A 20437-nucleotide genomic window follows, 5' to 3' on the forward strand; every position below is an offset into this window, starting at 1 on the left:
CTTTCTTCTGCAAACTCAATCCTCATCACTCAGCATCCTCTAAATGCCAATTGGAAAATTTACCCCATTGGCATTCAGGAAAAACATAACAAGGTATTGTTTCTCTCAGCCAGGTTTTCACAGTTACTTCTAAAAGAAAACTTTACCCTTCAGCATTTGCAGGAAACCAAAGTCTGTTTTCCTGCATCTCAGTTCTTCCTGAGACCTTTGACTGCTGCAGTCATCACCTGCAGTCCGCTGTCTTTCTCCACCAGTGGCCGAGGCGAGGAGAAGGAAATGCGTCTCTGCTCAGTCCCAACTCATCAATGCCAGCGGGAACAACAGCCACAAAAGTCACCTCTGTCTCATCCCTAATTCCCACGTACAAACCCACCGCCATTCCTCCCCACCCATTCCTTGCAGCACGGGTACTTTGGGTCCCTCACTGCGTCCGTTCCAGAGGAAGACTTCGGTGTGACCACCCCCTACCTCTACCCAAAACCCATCTGACCTCTGCTCCAAGCTTCCCCACGCAGGCAGCGGGACAACCAGCCACCCACTCCCCACAAGGCCAGGGAGGAGCTGCAAGAAGCCACAGCCTCCATCTTCTCGCTTTCGCCCAGCGTTTTGGCCTGCCTCCTCCCCTCCCCGCGGGACGCGATCCCACCTGGCTGCCTCACCACCCACCACATCACCGGGGCCTCGCCGCCCGCGCGGAGCTGCCTGCGCCCTCATCGTTAGCAAAGCTGGCAAAAAAATCCTCACAGCACGACTTCATCGTGAAGACGTCTCCCACCACGGCTTGGGGCAGGTCGTGGCCATTTACAACAGCGAAGGGAAGGATAGGGGGTTGATTAGCAAATTTTCACTGATATTTTCCATGGCATTACCTTCAGAGTTCCCCGGAATATACTATTAAAAATGAGTGTTTGCTTTTAGTCATTCACACATTCTGTATTTTTAGAATACAAATAGTTACATGAAAATTATTTTGATTAAATGCCAATTTTGTGTAGAGGAACAGATCTCCATTTAGGAAAAAGGTCCTACAATTACAGATCCCTGAAGGAACTAGCTGGTTTATTTTACTGTTATTTGGAACCTTTTGAATATCAGGCTGAAAATATAATAAAAAATTGCACTTCGGTATTTTGAGGATTTCTGAGGCTTATAATATTGCCTCTAATTTATAATTGAGAGCGCTCCTTTTTAAAGCTAGTCAGAAGTCTATTCCAAATACCTTTTTAAATAACTAACTAGTACTAAGGAAGAAAAAAAAGCAATTCAATGAATGTGTCACTGTTACAGAACCAATGCTGTATCACGCTTATAATATTTCATTAAATAGGAGACCTTTAGAAGATGAGAAATCATTCGTTTCAATCGTGAGTAAAAGGATTCACCTTTGCACCAAACATTAAAAATGTCCAAACATTTAGAGGCGGTAAATGAGGATCTTCCAGGCTTCTGCATGACATTTAGAATTATTTTATTACTATTTTAAGATTTCAAGAGTTTTAAAACATTATTTCAGGGAGAAGAAAGCGTAGCTTGCTTAGGCCGGTAATCTCAATGCTTGAAACCGCTGCATCCCAAGTAAAATCGTTAAAGTACAATTTTTTCACTTAATTACTTTTAAAAAAAAAAGCATTGCACTAGTGACTACTGCTAACAAGAAAAGACATGGTGATTAAACGTTTCATGTCCTTTAATAGCTAATCTGAAGTGCTAACGAGTGTTCAAAACATGACAAAAATGTCAATTGATACAAAGCTGCTCGCTACACTGCGGAGCAATGAATAAACTTGACTTTTTGGTTTCGCTTGAGTCAGAATCAGAACACGGCAGAGCTGGTCGCTTAAGCGCCCGTTACACATATTTACTCTTTATAGGACTGCCTTACAGGGCTTTCCAGGTGTCTCAGCTCACGCCTACCTACCGAGGCGGCTTTCTGACTTCCCTCTGCTCCGCTCAGTCTCCACGCTTTTGTACAAGGGCAGCCACCGACTTCAGAAACCTAACTCTAATTAAAAACATGGTATTGACCCCCACCTCGCCTTCTACAGATTAACCAACCTGAAAGAGGTTTCTTTGTTAACCGTGAGAGTTTCCCGCACGCTTCCTTTGGACATGGCCCCGTCTCACGTGCCAGGTAATTTCACCCCCCGCCCGGGGGAGCGGGTTAATAATCTGGGAATGCTGCCGGGAGGCACGGGGCTACGGCAGGAGATGCCTCCCCCTGCCCCACACCAGCACTACCCTGGCACGGCCGCAGAGCCGCCAGCGGCACCCTCTGCTCACACATCTGGAGCTCAGTGCCCGCACCAGGAACCCCACAACGGTGAGCCACAGACAGAACCAGGGAACACCTTCTTTTAGTCCCTCTACCAAAAGCTTAAGTGTCTCCACCTGCTCTTCCCTGTGATCTGCCTCAGCCTACGGGAAATGCCATAAGCATTTTTCATGCTATGTTACCATCGTGAAATGAAAAAGGAAAAATGGTGCACAGTTCATTCAAGACACTTTGCATTAGTTCCTTTGTTTTTCTATAATTTTTACGTTAGAATCGGTGGGCTTCTTTTCCTACCAGACTTGATATTTTAATATCACCAATTCTTCTATGCAAACTCAAAACCAGAAAAGGCTTAGCCTCAAACTGTAAAATGATGTCATTTCAAGTTTTTCTCAAGAAAGTCCATAAATACCCTTGAAAACATTATTTTAAAAGCCGTCACAAATACGGGCACAAATAAAAGCTAGAGCTTACAAGAATGTAAACAGTTACTGTGACGTTATTAATGATGAGTATTCTTCAGGATCCCATCTAATATTTTGAGCTTGTTTTAACACATGAACATACTATACTGTGGTGGTTTGGGCCGGACTGGCTACTTAATCTCACCAAACAAACTATTAATCTTAGCTGTAGAGCATTTTTTTAAATCTTTAAAGTCCTGTTATGACCTGACTCATAATGGGTAACTTACTGAGCAATACGTACTGAAGCCCCCCCCGCTCTCGTAACAAACGGATGCAGATCCAGTTGATATCCACAGCAGCACCACGTATCAGTATCTTGTCAAAGCACTGATATTACTTCAGAAGCTCCTCAAAGCTGTATGAGAAGATTTTGATGGTGTATTTGTTTATTTTTTTCAGCACAATTTTGTTTTGTAGTGTCTCGCTTATCATCGTAACAGTGATGAGCTTTGAGCAAGATCAAATGAGACCTATAGTTTATAGCAGGCAGGAATTTTACACTGAAGGGTTTCCTGTTACTCCAAATAATTTAATCAGATAATCTATATGAAATAAAAAGCTTGCAGTACTCTTTCTTTCTCCTTCTATTCACATATTGCCTCCCTCCTTTCATGTAAGACCAACTAGATTTTACAGAGCCTAAGACAACAGGCACCCATCCGCTTGGTTTGCGGCACCAAGCCTCTCCCAAAATACCGCGTTATGAATTACAAACGCTCTCTCCCCTCCCACACTCAGTCAGAATAATGGCGAAGCAGATGGCAAATTGTGACGGCTTCTACTGCTCAGCCAGAAGTGTGCGCAATTACCATTTGGTTACCAGATCTCTTCCTCCAAATAACGTACGCAATAATTCACTTCACCTTTTCTGTCATACCGTTCAGGCTGTAACGTCCTTGGTGAATGATTCTCCGCTTAGAGATGAATAAAGGTGCCTACTCAAACCCCTCTCCATCCCTCGCTTTTGGAGAGGTGGGGGTGGTTGGTCTTCATATTGAAGACTCTCACATTTGCAAAAAGTACCCAACTTGTTTGTTCAACAGGCTCAGCACCAATATACTGAATAGAAACCTCATTTGTGAAATTTTAAGCCACTAATAATGATTTTTTTCCCCTTTCCAACGTGGTACAGAATCTGCACCAACATGACCACCAAAGAAGTTGTCAAGGGACTGCTTCACAGCTGGGACAAAAGTGAATGGGGTTGCTAATCCTCAGCTCACCCCACAGCTTTTGGCATGAGAAAAAGATAGGAGGAAAAGCAGGGTAAGCGTGATTTCTTTAGAAGGTGGCTCTATCTCAGCAGCCGATCCAGCTTCCCAGCTGGGTGAAGTTCCTCAGACCTCCAGGTCTCAAATTGGGAGTGACAGGCAGCATGGCAGTCCTCAACTCCCACCTGTGCACACTCAGATCCGTATGGAAGAAATCAAAGGGCTGCAGCGAGGAGACCACTGGAAAAACATACGAGGCTTCAGATAATCTGAAGGGGATCAACCCACACTGAGTGCGCCTAAGAAAGTACAGACAACCCTGCCTCTTCACTAAAAAAGGCATTTTTCCTGCCTGACAGCTTTTAAAAAGGTCGCTAGCAACAGTATACCGTGTGTTGTAACAATTTCTTTATTTAAAACACATTCCCAACCTTTACGTATCAAATTAAATGTCCCTCAACTTAGCCTTGCCGTGAAGCTGAGGCATTTACACATGCAGAACAAATTGCATCTTATGATTCCAAGCAAGACTGAAAAAGTTTTCCGTATTAATGATTAGCAAATCTTTGCATTTTCCAATATATAAAACGCCTTAATGCCTTATTATTTCTAAGGTATACAAGTCCAAGACAGAGGCGCCCTACAAAACCAACATCAACAAGAAATGAATCTGTCAAAGAGCAAACAATTTCTGCCTACCAAACTGGATATATGGAGAGTAATATAATGGAGTGGTTTTAATTAGCTGGGCATATAAAGCTGTTACAAGACAAATTTCTTTCATTAAAAAAGCAGCCAGTCAGTTAGAAATGCTTCAGTGCACTTAAACTAGAGATGATACAAGGCATTTAACCTTCTCCCTCCCCTGTAATGAGGAGGAGCCGGAGGACTTGCGATGCAGGGGGTGACAAGCGGCCCCTTCACCTGCTGCGGAAATACTGGTAACTCCCCAGTAAAGCCAACAACACGGAGGGTCCAGCGGCACATGGGAAAAAAAATCAGCAGTTTAAAAGAACCGTTTTCTGTAATTTTGTTCAGACACGCAGCAGAAGAGCTTCTTACAAAATGAGATGTAGGATTTTTAAGGCCTTCCAGTACTGAGTACAAAAGCTTTGCCTGTTAGCCAAAAATGATGTCTCTAGCAGCGTGGTACCTACAGCGATACGCTGTTACTTTGCCTAACGGCTACTTAGTTTCAGCACCAGATACTACAGGTTTTGGCTACTTGGTGAGCATTTCTGCATTACTAAAATACAGGGAATTTTCTTCATTACTTATTTGGGTTTGGTTTTCTTTTCTTTTATTAATCTCAGTGAAATATTTGCTCATTAGCAATGGCAATTTCTCTTTCCCAGGGTTACATCTCATACCACGTGGCTCCTGAGTCAAGCACTAATTTTATACATGCAATTTCAAAAATGTTACGAGTGTAACTTAAAAAATGAAAAAATAATTTAACATAAAACAAAAGTGACTGAGAATATGTCTGTATGCATATTATGCCTTTTTTTCTGCTCTCCACTTAAATTACTCTGCTTTCCACATCATACATTTGTATCCCAACATACCGTTCCCACTTCCCTCCTTGTTTTGTGCTAGAGGTGCACAACGAAGAAGAGCTACACCTGCTCCTCCTTATCCCGCGGGTGCCAGGGGATGCATCAGAAACGCGGACAAAAAACCCACTGCGCAGATGATGAGCAGAGGAGTTACTCTGCCCAGGCCCACCAAGCGACTCATGCACTTAAAGACAGAAATTAGATGACTGAATTTAAGACCACAGTCATGGAAAGCCACTCTTAATCTTCCGGGGCATGACTGCAGACAGTTTTGTCTGATCGAATTAGGACGGAGACAGACCCATCCTTGTCTCCCCATCCTCCTCTTGCCAATGCCACCCTGGGCACACCAACCACACGCACACACACAGGCACGCACACACCAGCCGCGACGCTCAAGGTATTCCAGAGCACAGGGAACCTGGTGCTCCAAACCCTTGTTCCCAGGAGCATTAAAAGATTCTGGATAAAACGAGGAACAAAATATAGACAGTCCCAAAAGCAAGGCTGGGAATCCCAGAGTCTCCCCTTGCAGCTAAATGGGGATTTGCTGGACAGCAGTTTCTGATTTTTAACATGGTTTTGGGAACAGAGATTACAAGATATCATATGAATGTCGGATTGTTCCCCTTCAGTTCAAAACAAGTCATTGTTCTGGGATGGGAAACTGTGGTTTCTCAAAAGACAAACATCCCTTCTTGCTTGTTTCATTAAACTGGCAAAAGAAAATTTAATTCAAATTAAGAAAACTCATATTCAGACGGATCCACTGGAGAAAAACAATTGATATTTATGTGCTGTTGCCACTTCGCACTCATTACAGGGGCTAATGTTTTGCAAGACACATCTTTTAAACCTTACTAAGCTTATTATTTACTATCTCCTGACAAGCATGACTTCATTTCAAGAGCTGGCACACACCCCATTGTGAGAATCTAATCTTTAATAACATATCCTAATTAAAAATGCACATTTAATGCTAAAAACAAAGGCTAAAATTCAAAACAAAACAAAAAACATTCATTTGACTTAACAAAGCAATTGGATTAGAGCGCACAGAGCGAACTTAAATAAAGTCACATATGCCACAGCAAAAAGCCATTAAGGGAAGGGGGGGAGGGGGAAACAATGGTAAACAAAAAAACACCAAAAACAACAAGCAGACAACTTTTTATAGCTGGCCTTACCCGACCTCGCTGAACTCCTAGTTAGTTTACTTCCCATCTGTCATATGATAATAACTTGCAAGGGAGCACATTTAAGAACTCATCAAAAGTTCATTCAAGTCAGTTGTTCTTACGGTGCTTGATTACACACAAGAAGGGTGCGTTCTTCTAGAGGAGCTACATGGATTTGTTTTACTCAACACTGATGGCTGATTTTTACCATTAAACCATTTACAATCTGCCATTTAGTGCTGTTACGCAGTGAAACAAAAATCCTAAATTACTGAGCAGTAAACAAAAACAAATGACCTCTTGAGATTAAAATATCTAATCATGCCACTAAAAAGCTATTTCTATCTATTTACTCATTTTTAAATTACTATAATATGGTAGCCATTTTCTTTCTAGGGAGTACAGTCATAACATTGGACATTGCTGAGATGCTTTGAACTCAAAAACTTTGAGCTACAACTTCGTGAACTGCCATAACGCTTTCAAAGATTCTATCAAAAGAACAGTAAATCAGATAGATTTGTAATTTTAGAAACAATTTTATCATCGATTGAAACTAAAGCCTGACACACATCAATCTTTTCCTTCAGAGGCCTCATTTTAATTCTTTTTTGAGGCGAATTTTGATTTAGTGAGATTTACCAAAACAGTATTCTGCAGGAAACTCCTTCCAGTATTTCAGAGCACTAAACGAGAGGGTACAGGCTTAAGATTTACAGTTTTAATTCTTAGGATAAATACAAGTCAATTACCTTGCAGGAGGTAGACCACATTACAGAACATATACAAAGTGAAGAAATCTAATGAAATGACAAGACAACATTACAATTCCTAGATGTTATTTAATTTTGCCTGTTAGTTGAATGAATTTCATACATATGCAATTGAAGAGTTATGAGCACATTTAGTTTTTCCTTTGGATCTAAAATGTCACTCCTTTGGATCTAAAATGTCACCATTCTCATCACAGCCCACAATATATTGTCAACTGAAAAAACAAACGTTATCTAAAGTAAGGGTCTTTTAATTTTATTTTTTTTTATAAGTGACTGGGCAGCAAAGTTTTTATTCTGCTTTACCTTCTTTTCAAGCTTTTGGTTTTTTGAAGGAATGCATCACATATCAAAGTTATCTTTTCAGTTATTCTATTACACAGACAGCACTCATTCCCCTAAACAGGAGTTTGCGCAGATTTGCAGAGGTGAAAAACAGTCCGGACACGGTCTCCTGCAAACTCAAGCCCCCGTTCCACAATCCCTGGCATCTGGATGCCCCGGCAGCCACCTACAGCACACCATCGCACCCTGCTTCGGAAAGCATTGTCTTAGGAAGACGAATAAAACCCTATGATCTGATAACACCACCAGAGGCAGTCACTAACTGTCCAGTCTCTTCAGGTCTACTCCTTCACATCTCATTAGCACTAGTTACCTCCAGTTCGAAAATGAAGAGTTGAGTGCGGCTTACAGTGACCTGAAGGACAGTGGTTAGGATGAAAGAGGGAAACGGGATGATGTCCAAATAACCAACAGAAAAGGGTTTTATTGACCAAGACAGAACACGCAAGGAATCAGTGAGCTCCTTCTAAAGTGACTTTGTAAACTTTTAGTAACTGAAATTACCTTTAGCCTTCTGAAACAAATTTCATCTTTTCTTCGTCTAGCAAATACTACATAGTATACAGGATGTATTTTCACAGAAAAGTGATTTATTTCTTTTTTGTCTTGTACCAAGTGTTTTCTTTTTCCCAAGACCTTGGGTTGGTAAGCTGGTAAGACCATTTTCAAATACTGACATTTCCATCAGGGAGATAGCTAGCACTCCTTCATCAGCTTTGCCCCGACTCTTCAGCTGTCTTATTCAAGCAAGGTAGTTACCAGAAACACCAAACCCTTTATTTAAAAGGAAAAAAAAAAAAAAAAAAAAAAAAGAAACATGCTAATCTTAAAAATACAGACGTTTCATGACTGTGTATGTACCATTTTACATTCTATAGTTGCTAAGGAGAGCTTCATCATAACTCACGCAAGCATTCAAATGCTATGCCAAAAGCGTAATTTGCTAAAGCAGACATTTAAAACAATCCTTTGAAGGCTATGAAGTATCTCGTCCTTTCAAAAATGAGTTTATTTGCTCTCAGGGAGTCCTGTTGCATACCTAACTTTCTTATTTTTCTGATGATAAACTCTCCTCCTTCCTTCAAACCTTCAGATTGACACTTATATGGAAATTCCTTATGTGCAAAGATTACGCTTCCAGGCTGAACCTCTCTCTCACAAATCCACACGCAGAGCACGACAAATTATTCACACTACGCTGTGCTCTTGGACTCAATTATCAGGGCTCCAGAAATAGGCTTTTGACCACAGACTGCATTAAACAGCTAAGATCCATATGGTTTAAAACATGAAATAACGGCTAACGTAACGAAAAGTACGCCTAATTTTGAAGTCCAGTACCCAACAGTGAAATTACTGAGCATAAGTATTTTCAAGACTATACTAAAAAACAAGGCGAGAAATTTAAGAAACAATAAGCCTCTACATTCTAGGTTAAACTAACATATAGTTAGCTTTATTTGAAAATATTTGAAGACCGCAATATTTGAAAAGGGCAATAAACACCTCTCTGAAAAGCAATACTGCCCACCTCATCGTCATGCCCTTACAGAAAGTGGAAGCAGACTACAAAAATAAAAACACACTAAGAGATTTGTATTTTTTTCCTGTTAGCTCTAATAGAACAAAGTCTACCAAAAGAGCCATGCTTGACCTCTGAAGAGAAAGAGAGACAAAGGGCACACGGCTCTGTCCGTGACCATAAAGAAACAATAAACAAGCCAACCAGAAGCCAACCCATGCTGGACACTCAACAAGGTACTTTCTGGATATGTCACCTCATACTTCGCTCACACTTTAATCAGAATTAGACAAGAAGAAAATTGTTATTTGTTTGGTGTTTAAAAGGTGTACACAAAGCAGGATAAGTGAAGATTCACAACAGTTGACGGTACACAACGCAAGTTATTTTTTTCAGAGAGCAACTTCTCCTTTGCATTCAACAGGTCCCTTCACCACTGTTTTTTGAAAATCTGAAACAAAACAAGGACAAGAGCGGCACTGCACCTTACAAATCAAAATATCAACTGTGTGAAAGCAACTAGCAAAACTACAAAGTAATTAAAGAAAGTAAGAAAAGCTCATCTCAGTCATGGATATCAATAAGGGGAGTCCAGTTACAAAGATTTAAATTATTAACATGGAATTTAATCGGGGCACTAGAGTTAACTTTCGCATTATTATGAAGAATACCAACGAGCCTTCAGGAACCACACCTGACCAAGATTTCAGGTTCATGTCTCACTAAAAACACTAAGGTCTCTTGTCATTCCCGTGAATGGTTTCCGTGTTGACTCGAAGGGAAGAATGCCATCTAGCGAATTACTCAGACAACACTGGCATGTCCCACCTATATTTACCTGGCCTCATTATGCAGAGGAAGGCTTTCTTAACCTTCTTACTGACATGAAGATTATCAGGAGAGAAGGGAAAGAGAAAAGGAAGGAAGGCCAGGAAAGAAGAATCTATTTTAAAATAGGTCATTTATAGCTGTAGCTATTGGCAACTGGTGGATGGGGTAAAACTAAAAATAAATTCTACACTTTAACAAAAACAGTAATATTATAAAGTTCTACGTGCCCAATGATCATCCTCTGTGGGAGGCAAGAGCCCTTCAGAGGTGACCTAGCCAGCTGCTCAGCAGTATCCATGGGTATGTTCATCCTTCCAAACACAGGAGGGCCAAGGAGGAGGTCCCAGCACTACCCCTGCTCGTACACACCCTTAGGTTAGCTCCCACCCCAAACACTCCCCCAGACCATTTTGGCCAGCTCGCGTAGGAAAACTTCGTTCCACCGGTGGTACTAGACCAAGCAGCGCAGGTGTAGCCCCACCAGCAATATCTGAAGTTATGTGAAAACGGCTTACGTGTTTGTGCAGCTCAGCTGGACATCCACTGACCACCCACAACGGACACCAGTAAAATCCTAGCAGAGCAGTCTCCACAGTATTCACAGTCAAAAATTCAGCATTACCAAAGACCCTGTTCCACTCAAATCAATGGATGTTTGATGCTGATGCACGTCTTAAACCATTTATTTAAAAAAAAAAAAAGCTACTTGAACCCTTAATTTAAAGGCTCAATTCATTCTCATCAACTCTTTGCCCTCTTCTTCACACAACAGAAAAGGTGTAGCACAAAAGTACGGCACTTTGTATCCCACCATATTAAAATAATACACTTCAGCTGAATATAGTTTAATTACGGCTTACTCTGGTACACTCATCTATTAATTAACTGTTTACTTGGAAATTCCCACCATATGGCACTGTAACAGATGTTAATCATGTACGGCCAAACACTTTGAAATTACTGTTCTAGGCACTTCATCTGAGGTACCAAGTGCCCTAAATTTCTACTTAAAGGATAAACTGGAAATGCTGAGCACCCTACAAGATCACACTCGTGGCTATTTTCTCAAAGATAACATCATTTGGCAGATAAGCAGAACAAAAAGGGATAGGTTTTGGAGCCTCCAGTGCTGCGAAACGACTTGATATACCAAACTCCATTTGCATAAGAGAAATGCCTGCACTGGAAACCTCAAGGAAAAATTCATCTCATCTACCAGACATCTGGTAACCCCCATATACACTGAGGGCGAAATGTGCGTATGCGTGGATGTTCGTGCAGCATTCCAGATCTTGGGTGCGCCAGACCAATGGACCTCTGTCTTCCAGCTCTTCACCCTTCAGTTGCAGGAAAGGAGCATTATAAGGAGCAGCAGATGCTTGCTCTTGGACAGTCAGCTATTTTAAACTTAAGAGCAAGTGTCCTGCTAGGCCCAGCTGTCCCACAAGAAGAAATTAAGCTCCCTTATTTCGTGTAATAACTTCACCTTTTTAGAAAAAGTGGGTGCGTTTGAAAAGCTGGAAGAGATCAATGAAGAAAATGTGGCATTTCACAGTTTCATGACACAGCCCTTCCAGTATTGGATTTTTTTTTTTAGTAAGGTATTTGGGAACCCTTATCCTGCAGCATTTGTCTTGACAACTATTCAGCTTCTAAACTGAAGGTTCAAAGGTTTCATTAAGTAAGTTATTTAAGCAGGAAGTGTGATAGTAGCGCAGTTTTGTTTTATTTGGATCTAGAAATCTAAAGCTAAGTTACCCTACTAAAGGTAAATGCTTGCTACAGGTGATCACTGATATAGTTATCCTATGATTTAATGAGGAAATGGTAACTTATTGAAAAAAAAAAACAAAACAAATCGCCATCTACAAAGCAAGGAAGCCTGAGGAACGGGCTTTCTCTTTCTCCTTGGCTGCATACCTTTGAATGCAAGCCTATACATGAAGAATTTTCTCAGGAAACAGCTTTTCCCTATTCCTCTGGAAATTGGTAACAAATATTACTGCTTGACACTGAGAAATACAGTACAATCAAATGCTACAGCAACTTTACTGAGATTAAACGGTCATCTACACTTCCGAGGATCAGGCAGAAAGTCTAGACCATTTGCCAATTTGGGTTTTAGAAGACAAAACCGCCTGTTTTATTATTGCCGGAGCGCTAAAAGACAACTACTTGCACAGATTCTAAAAATACATCTGTATATGTATTTCAGAACCCTCATCTGAAAAGCGATCTGGTTTATATCGCTGCCTCACAAAATTCTTGACACCCATGAACCAGAAAAGGCATTTGTAAATTGCTTGGTTTAATACTGCTGCGTGCAAATAAGCCTGAATAAGATCAGAATATAGAGCTTCGCTGAACTGTTGCAAAAAACCACTTGAGAAAACATATTGTGAGGCCATATTTAAACTAACAGATGTTTCAGAAACAGAACAATATGTTCAAACAAAATAAAGGTGTAAACGGGCAGTGTTGAAAGAGCTTCACAACTAGCGCATTAATTTCAGTAGCGAGTGAGATCACCTCATCTAGGAAAGCTCCCTCCCGAAAAAGTGCACTAATTTAGATCTGAATTCTCACGTTATGCTTAAAATTTGGCTGCATGAATTATTTGCAGAGTGGCTGCTTATGTAACATTGCCTTTGCTATGGCAACACCCGGGCTGTTGGGCTTTGTCACATCCCCCTTTCCATTGCAGTTTCATTTTCTGCTGATAAACAATGGCAGGAGAGGTTTTCTAATCACAAAGCAAGATGCTCTAAAACACATCACCGTGACTGATGTGGTGGCCGTTGATCATTGATAGTGCGAAAACTCTTAATGGCAGAAGGGCAAGCAAAGAGCGAGAGAGATCCACAGGAAAAATAAACAAGCGAAAGAGAGAGAAACCTTCCAGCGCTTCTTTCACTACAGCTTTAAAGCTGGAGTCCTTAAAACTAAAGTTCGGAAGAGCGCAGCTTGACTTTTGACTGTCTGCCTTTGTGCAAACTCCCCTCTCCAAAAAGGCCCTCAACTGGCCCTACCCAAATTCTTATTGCTTTCTTACAAATGGAGTAACTATCTATAAATTTAAAAGTTTGGGAGTTCATCGAAATTAAGCTCCAACTATGGCACTATTTCATATTTTTCTAGAGCTTTTCCACAGATTTTCTCGCTAGACATTACAGTAAAAGTCATAACTCCATTTAATAGCATCACCTCAAAGCTAATGGAGTACTATATGTATCCTCTGACACTGCAAAACTTCAGTTTGCTTTTCTTGGGAGAGAAAAACAAGAGTTTTAATGCTGACAAATACTAAAACACCTGATCTATTCCACATACGGCACTTAGCAGTGACTATTCAAGTTGATGACTATTCTGCAGCTCATCAGTCATCTACACAAGCTTCACACAGAACTAAAGTTTCAGAACCCAAGCTTTTGTTTCCCTGAGACAACTCAGCCTTTTCCATATTATTTCTAATAGTCACATTTGTTAAGGGCCCCACCAAAAGGGTAGCAGCATAAGAAAGCACATTTAACTCAATAAACCATTGGAGAAAAAAAAAAAAAAAACAACCAAAACCAAACAAACATGAAAAGATGGACAAAATTGAAAGCCCAAAATGAGGCACATACATATGTGAAAGCACATCTCCTCTCTATCATAAAGTAGGGCCTTTCACAGGCCTTTGTGGCACTATAGTCCAGCCTGCGCTCCGTCCATAGCACAGTCTTCTTCAGAGAAAGCCAAGGTAAAAATGAGGTAGGTCTGATAGTGACCCTGAACACAGGAGTCATCCTTACTGTTTTTAAGGCCTAAATCCATTTGCTAGATAAATCCATAGTGCTGCGAGAGGGTTTGTGCCTTCACTGATGAGCTTCCCTGTTGCTACCTAATGGCTCAGGACCTGCAGCAGGACCTGGGTGTTGCCACAGAAGTCCCAGAGCTCTACACACTCAGGAACAGGAGTAAAAGGAGCCCTGTGGCAACTTTTTTTTTTTTTTTAAATCATTATTAAGTATTAACAGTCTCTTGTTTCAGAGCATTCCCACAAACTCTTCCATTTTCCCAACAAATAACACATAATTCCTATTACACCAAGTGGAGCACGGTTGCCGGCAGCCCACGACGACTCCGTGCAAACACACACGCTACTGGAAATGGACACGAACTTCTGTACGTGAAGAGCAGACAGGAACTCAGTTCTTAAATCCGTGTAATATTCAATCATCCAAATGCGGAACTTTTGTGCTCTGCTTTGCTTTGCTAGCACGTTCGTGTTTCTCCTTCTCTTCCCCCAGTCCTTCTAAATATTTACATCCTTCTAAATGCTGGTAGAGTAGACATAGAGTTAAAAAAACCCCATTCCTTAGCACCAGAAGCCTTTACAGCAACTCCATGCCTCAGATGTCAGCTTCTTGAGTATGACTACCATTACAACAGCTTAAGCTGTATGAGCTTAGTATAAGCTCTATAAGCTGTCATTCAGCAAACAAAAAATAAATATTTAAGCTTTGTTAGATAAAGTAATATCGATTTGTCCAGGTAGATTGCCTTTTTGAACAGATTCTGCCATTGAGAGGTTGGTACTAAATTAAAACTAGAATATTGTTAAGAGCAGCGGGTCCTTATCAAACGACAGCCATTATAAATAACCTCAGACAAAAGCAGTTAAGTTACAAGACTCGGTTAAAAACATCCTGATCTTTGGAAAGTAATTGCGTGTCTTTTAGTTTTCTCAGCACCTCAGAGATCTAAAACACATCTGACATGTTCCCTTCCTGAGTCAGTGAAAGCCATGACGTTCGACGGCACTCGCCTATGCAACATGTCAACGTCTTGCAACGCGGCAGCGGAATCCACACATGTCCTCCAAAGGGGAGGCAGAGGAGGTGATTGACACGGTTTCAGCTCACTGATCCATGCAGGGCCTTTAAAATTAGTACTAAATATATGAAAAGCAAAATAATACACAGTTTGAATTAATTTAAATATTCATTTTATCCTCCACGTACAATATGCCATCCTGTGGGAGAGATGAGCTAATCCATCTGCTCTTTTTCCAGCTCTATGACAGTTAATCTTCTGTCGGTGGGTTCATTTTAAACCATACAAAAGCTCATATGCTGACACAGGCTCCGCTCGTTTTGTCCTTTCCATTTGCAAAGCTTTAACTGGTACTTCGGTCCACAACTTCTTAACGTACGCATTTTCATAGTCGAAATTTAGGTAGTCGCTTATTTGCGTAGCCAATTCCAGGCACGTCTCAGCAAGTTTAGAGTCCATAGGCTGTTAAAGGATCCATAGACCAACCATGTATATCAAGGAATTAAAAAATAAGAAGCTACTGGACAGACTGCATTTATTCCATGAATACCCACAGTCTTGAGCCTGTTCCCTATCCAGCCCAGAGCTCGGCACTTTTATCTAACACTTTTGAGCAGGAATACTTTCCCCTGTCTTCGTTTCTCACATCTTTTAATATTAGGCCCGATGCTTTATCGCTGCCCTGAACAAAATGACACTGAGGTAATGGCTCTTTTGCCTAAATAAAGAATTCCAGACAGGGCCCTTTATTGCAAACGTTCAGGTCATACCAGCAAGACCATCACAAAAACACTGAGAGCAATAAAATATAAAGTGTTTCATTTCCCCTTACTTTCAGATAACTGTAAACAACGTTAAACAGTAGGATCTTCCTTTTTCAGGAAAGATTTTGCTTTGAACGTTGAAATCTATTTTGAAGAATGCTCTTTACAGAGCTTCTCTGAGCAGGCATGTTACGTAGCAGGGCACTTACTTGAAGGAAGAGGTTAAAACCCAGTTCAGCATTTATAATTCTGTAAAGTAACACCAGTAAGTCAGCAAAATATTCTCGCATCTTGAAGTTTAATGTAATTTACGCAAACCAGACTTGACTGCCACTAATGCAAAGACCACTAATGCACTCACCCCAAAGTTCTCGTGACATGTTCATGTTTTACTCATTGAACTGTCTTGGGCACCTCTTAAAACACAGAGACTTTCAGAAATGTAATTTGTTGGCGGCAATGTGTCTAAAGCAGTAGAAGAACATATTTTCACCCGGATTTCAATAACAATATTTGCAACACTACAAGTGGTAACATGAGGAAAATGAAGTTGTTGCAGCCACGACCACTTGCCCTTATCCACTACCATCCTTCCTCCAAACTCGGCAAGGGGTGATCCATCAGACAGGACCAGATCTGCCCACGGCTGCTGGTCACGCTCATTTCCAGGCTCAACTTCTGAAACTGTGGTGGCTATCTAGGTGGTTTTCCTCAGACAGTACTAGTCAAAGGCAGGTGCTTTATCTCTTTGCACCTCACTCGAAATGAAGGCTCATCTGCAACCCAGAATACCAAACGAAGAAATGAAAGCTTGAAGCAACATATATGCGTTTGCTCAGTAAAAATGAAAGTATCCCAGAGAAACAGTTGAGCATTCACATCAAAATAAACAGGTTAAACACTAAAGAGCAAGCTCCATAATCCAAAAAGTCAGTACGATTGCAATAACTGCTTTTTTTGTAAAGTTCACATAATTATTTTTAAAAACTGATCTACAGTTTTGTGTTAGTCACTGGTTTCTAAGCGCAAACCTTTATCCAGTCTCACAATTTTTAATGCTATCATTTAGTCAGCCTGTTGTTTTTAAATAACTGTTTTTGTATTGATGAAATACAAAAGCAGAGTATGCAATGTACTTCACCTGTCATTTATGAAAAGTATTTGATGTATTACATTTTTGAAGTGTTTTAAAGATGCACTATCTGCAAATTCATTATTTTTCTGCATTCCCAAAATATGGGGGAGGTATCTCAATCACTAATTTGAAAAAACTCCTACACAATCTTTTTTTTTTTTTTTCCAGAAGTAAAAACGTTGGAAGCTAAATAGCTGTAATAAAACATTTTGAAGTTGAAAAGGGTTTGCTTTTAATACTGATCATCTGTAGCTCCTTCAAGTTTTTTATTAATATTTACTAATTTCTGAGGATATGAAGTATCACATTATTCTTTTTTCATTATTCTTCTTCTATGGATTGGGAACACTTCAGAAAGAACAAAACTATGCACATTACTGAATATAATTATAACTCAACAGCTATAAATGCCAGGATTGAATAACTGAAAACATATGCTATATGCCTGAAATTTTAAGGATGATGAAAGTGTCACATTAGTAGCACGCAGCATGTTATAAAGAACTCCCACAATGTAGCAGTTGTTCAAAAGTTGTACCCATCCGGTCATTCTATCTTTATAAAATGATATATAATACTAGATGGTGATTTATTCAAAACACAGCTGCATCTGAACTTAAAGGTAGTAAAAAAAAACCAAAACCCCACACCAAAAACCAAAAAGACTCTTTTAAATTACAATGTTAAAGCCATGTCGGTGCACGCAGAATAACAGAAAAGCATCTACAAAAATTCCAAAATTTTATTCTCATTAGACTTTATTGGGGGAGGGGGGGGGGGGGGCGGGGAGGGACAGGTGAGGAGGGAGGGAGCGGGCAGGCTGAGCAGCAGTACCAGCACACGTCAGCCCGCCGGACTCTCCCCGTTTAATGTACATCATGGATCTTTACATGCCGCCCCCGGGGACGGGGATGGCGAGCTCTCCCCACACCCCACACCCACCCACGCGTGGGTGCCCTGGCCCCGGCCGGAGGAGCGGGCCCAGCGCCCTTCGCCCGGCGGGGCGGTTTCACGGCACCGGGGGCGGAGGGAAGCCCCGGCGCTCTGGAGGGAGCGGACCGACCCACCGACCAACCGAGCCCCCCACCGCGGGGCCCGGTTGCAGCCGTGACACCCCCCCCCACCCCCCCGGGCCAGCGCCCCACCGTAGGTTAAACTTTTTATTTCGCGAGTCATTTCGCACCGCATCTGCTGGGCGCCGCCGGCCACGCTCCTCGCATCCCCTCGCTGCTGGGGGGGGACAGCCCCATCGCCACACCGCGGCCACTGCAGCCCGGCCTCCCCCCGGCACAGATTGTCCCTGTCCGTGTCGTGTGCCCCCCCGCCCCCGCCTTTATGTGCCGCCGGGGGTCGCCAGCCGCCCCCCTGCTCCGCGCCCCGGGGCGGAGGGGGGGGGCGGAAGCGCGGCCCCGGGGCGGCCCGTAGCCCCCAGCCCCCGCGCTGCCCCCTGGCCCCGGCGGCGCGGCCCCGACGGCCTCCCTCCCCCCTCCATCTCACCCCCCAACCGAAACGCGGGGCGGGGGGACCCGGCGGTGCCGGGGAGGCGGGACCCCGGCGCGGGGAAAGCCGCGGAGCTCTCCGCACCTGCGGGGATGGCGGGGGGGGGGGGGGGGGGGGCGGTTGATGGGAGAGGGGCACCGCGCATCCCCGCCGCCGCTCCTTACCTTTCATCCAGTCGACGACTTGGCTCGGCGACCACTTACTGACGGGCTCCATGATGAGGGCCATGGGGAGGGTGGGGGGCTCGGGGGCGCGGGGCTCGGGCGGCCGCCGCTCTCCGGGCGAGGAGGGGTGAGGCTGTGCGGGGCGGCGGGACCGCGCTGCCCGGAGCCCGAGCGGCGGCGGCGGCGGGAGGAGAGAGCCGCTAAATCCCCGCTTGCCTCCGCTGCGCTCCGCTCTCTCGCTCGCCGCCTCTGTGCCTCTCTGGGGATTTCAGTTCATGTTGCCGGCTCGGCGGGGAGGAGGAGGAGGAGGAGGAGGAGGAGGAGGAGGAGGAAGGGGGAGGAGGCGGCAACACGCTCCGACGCCTCCCGCCCCCGCGAACCCGCGGGCAGCGACGGCGGCGGCGGCTCCCGGCCCCGCCGATGGGGGGGGGGATGGGTCGGTCTCCCGAGGGACGAGTGAGGGGCTGGCGGGGCTCGGCTCTGCCCGGCTCTGCCCGCGGGTTCCCGCCGCTCTCCGCCGCTGCGGTTTGCCGCGCCGGTGTCTTTTTCTCCTGGCGGAAATGACGAGGCGGCTCCCGCCACCCGAAAATATCTCTTAAGTGAAATGGGAAGCGACATCCGACGGCCGCCCGGGGCGGGGGAGCGGAGCGGGGCGGGCGGGATGACTCGCAAGGTGCCGGTGCCGGGGGGGGGAGTGTCTGGGGGGCGGACCGGGCCTGGGGCGGCGGCAGTGGCGGGCACCTGCTCCCGCCGAGGCGGGGGCGGTGGGGCTGCCTGCGGGGGAGCGCAGCCAGCGGCACCCAGCTGGCCCTTGGGGGTTGGGTTTTTCATCCTTGAAAAAGAAAAAAAAAAAAAATCGCTGTGTGGGCGGGAAAGGTAATTTTTTTTCCCTTTTTTTTTTTTTTTTTTTTTTTTTTTTTTAGGGTGAGGAAAGCCCGACTGTAAAACGGCTGCGTTGGACGGTGCCGCCGGGAGCCGTGGTGGCCGGCAGCGCTGATGGGGTGGCGGTCCCTTGGCCGGGTTCTGCTGGCGGCCCGGAGGGGAGAGGGGGGAAGGAGAGGAGAAGGGCTGCCCCTTTTTCCTCTGCCTGCCTCAGCCTGAGGGATGCAGTAGTGGGGCAAAACGGAGTGCTCAACCAGCAGAACGAGGGTGGGAATGAGGCAACCTCAGCCGGGGAGAGGGCTCTTCTCCCCACGCTGTCCCCTGAGTTGAACCGCCAAGGTACAGTGGCTGCAGGTGCGAAAATCCACTGTCCCTGTTGGAGCTGTTCTTCCCCTCGTTGTATAACCCCCAGGCGGCATCACCCTGGCAGCTACCTCGAGGGGACTATTCCCACAGACCCTGTGCCACAGCGGCTGTTTGTAGGAGTCCCTCGAAGCACAGAGCAATTCCTCCTGGGCTGGCCATGGGTGCTTTTCCTGCACCCTTCCTAGAGGCCTCTGCTCTGAGGAGGTGGCAGCCATCCCGCAGCTCCAGGCTGAGGATAAATACTGCTAAAGGGTGTTTTCCTCCTTGTGAGTTGGCCGGCAGACAGCTTCGCCTGCATTTGATTTCACCCTGCGTCTCCTGCCAAGGCTGAGGCGACGGCCATCGAGATGTTCCCTCTGATGGTGTTGGCTGCTGAACGCCAGCTGCTGACGCTGACATTTAATATCTGTACATGAGGAAAAAAGAGGATTCCCTGAGCCCTGAAGTGGCAACGGCAAAGGAATCCCTTTGCATGGCAGGGGCAGCGAGGGAAGCTCTCCCATTTCGGTACGTGGGGCTGAAGTACCAGCTATGAGGGCTAGTAGAGCACTCATAAGGTTGGTAACATCTCTCCTTGGCGTCCCCAGAAGACTGTCCCTAGTAGTATTAGTAAGACTTGACCCTCACTTTGAAGGCTGTACTTCAACTGC

General features: G+C 44.1%; 1 protein-coding gene across 4 annotated transcripts in view; it reads right to left on the minus strand.

The window, feature by feature from the left end:
- Window positions 1-18603, minus strand: part of CNKSR2 (connector enhancer of kinase suppressor of Ras 2) — a gene marked incomplete at its 5' end in the record, with an annotated part of 219304 nt that extends 200701 nt beyond the window's left edge. For all 4 annotated transcript variants that reach the window (XM_082491745.1, XM_082491744.1, XM_082491743.1 and 1 more), the window contains one exon: window positions 18540-18603. In XM_082491745.1, the coding sequence (XP_082347871.1) occupies window positions 18540-18603 (64 nt within the window). The remainder of the gene's footprint in view (window positions 1-18539) is intronic.
- Between the last annotated feature and the right edge of the window lie 1834 nt (window positions 18604-20437).

Source organism: Vanellus vanellus (genome assembly GCF_965231255.1).
Source record: "Vanellus vanellus genome assembly, chromosome: 1".
NCBI classification, from domain to species: Eukaryota; Metazoa; Chordata; class Aves; order Charadriiformes; family Charadriidae; genus Vanellus; species Vanellus vanellus.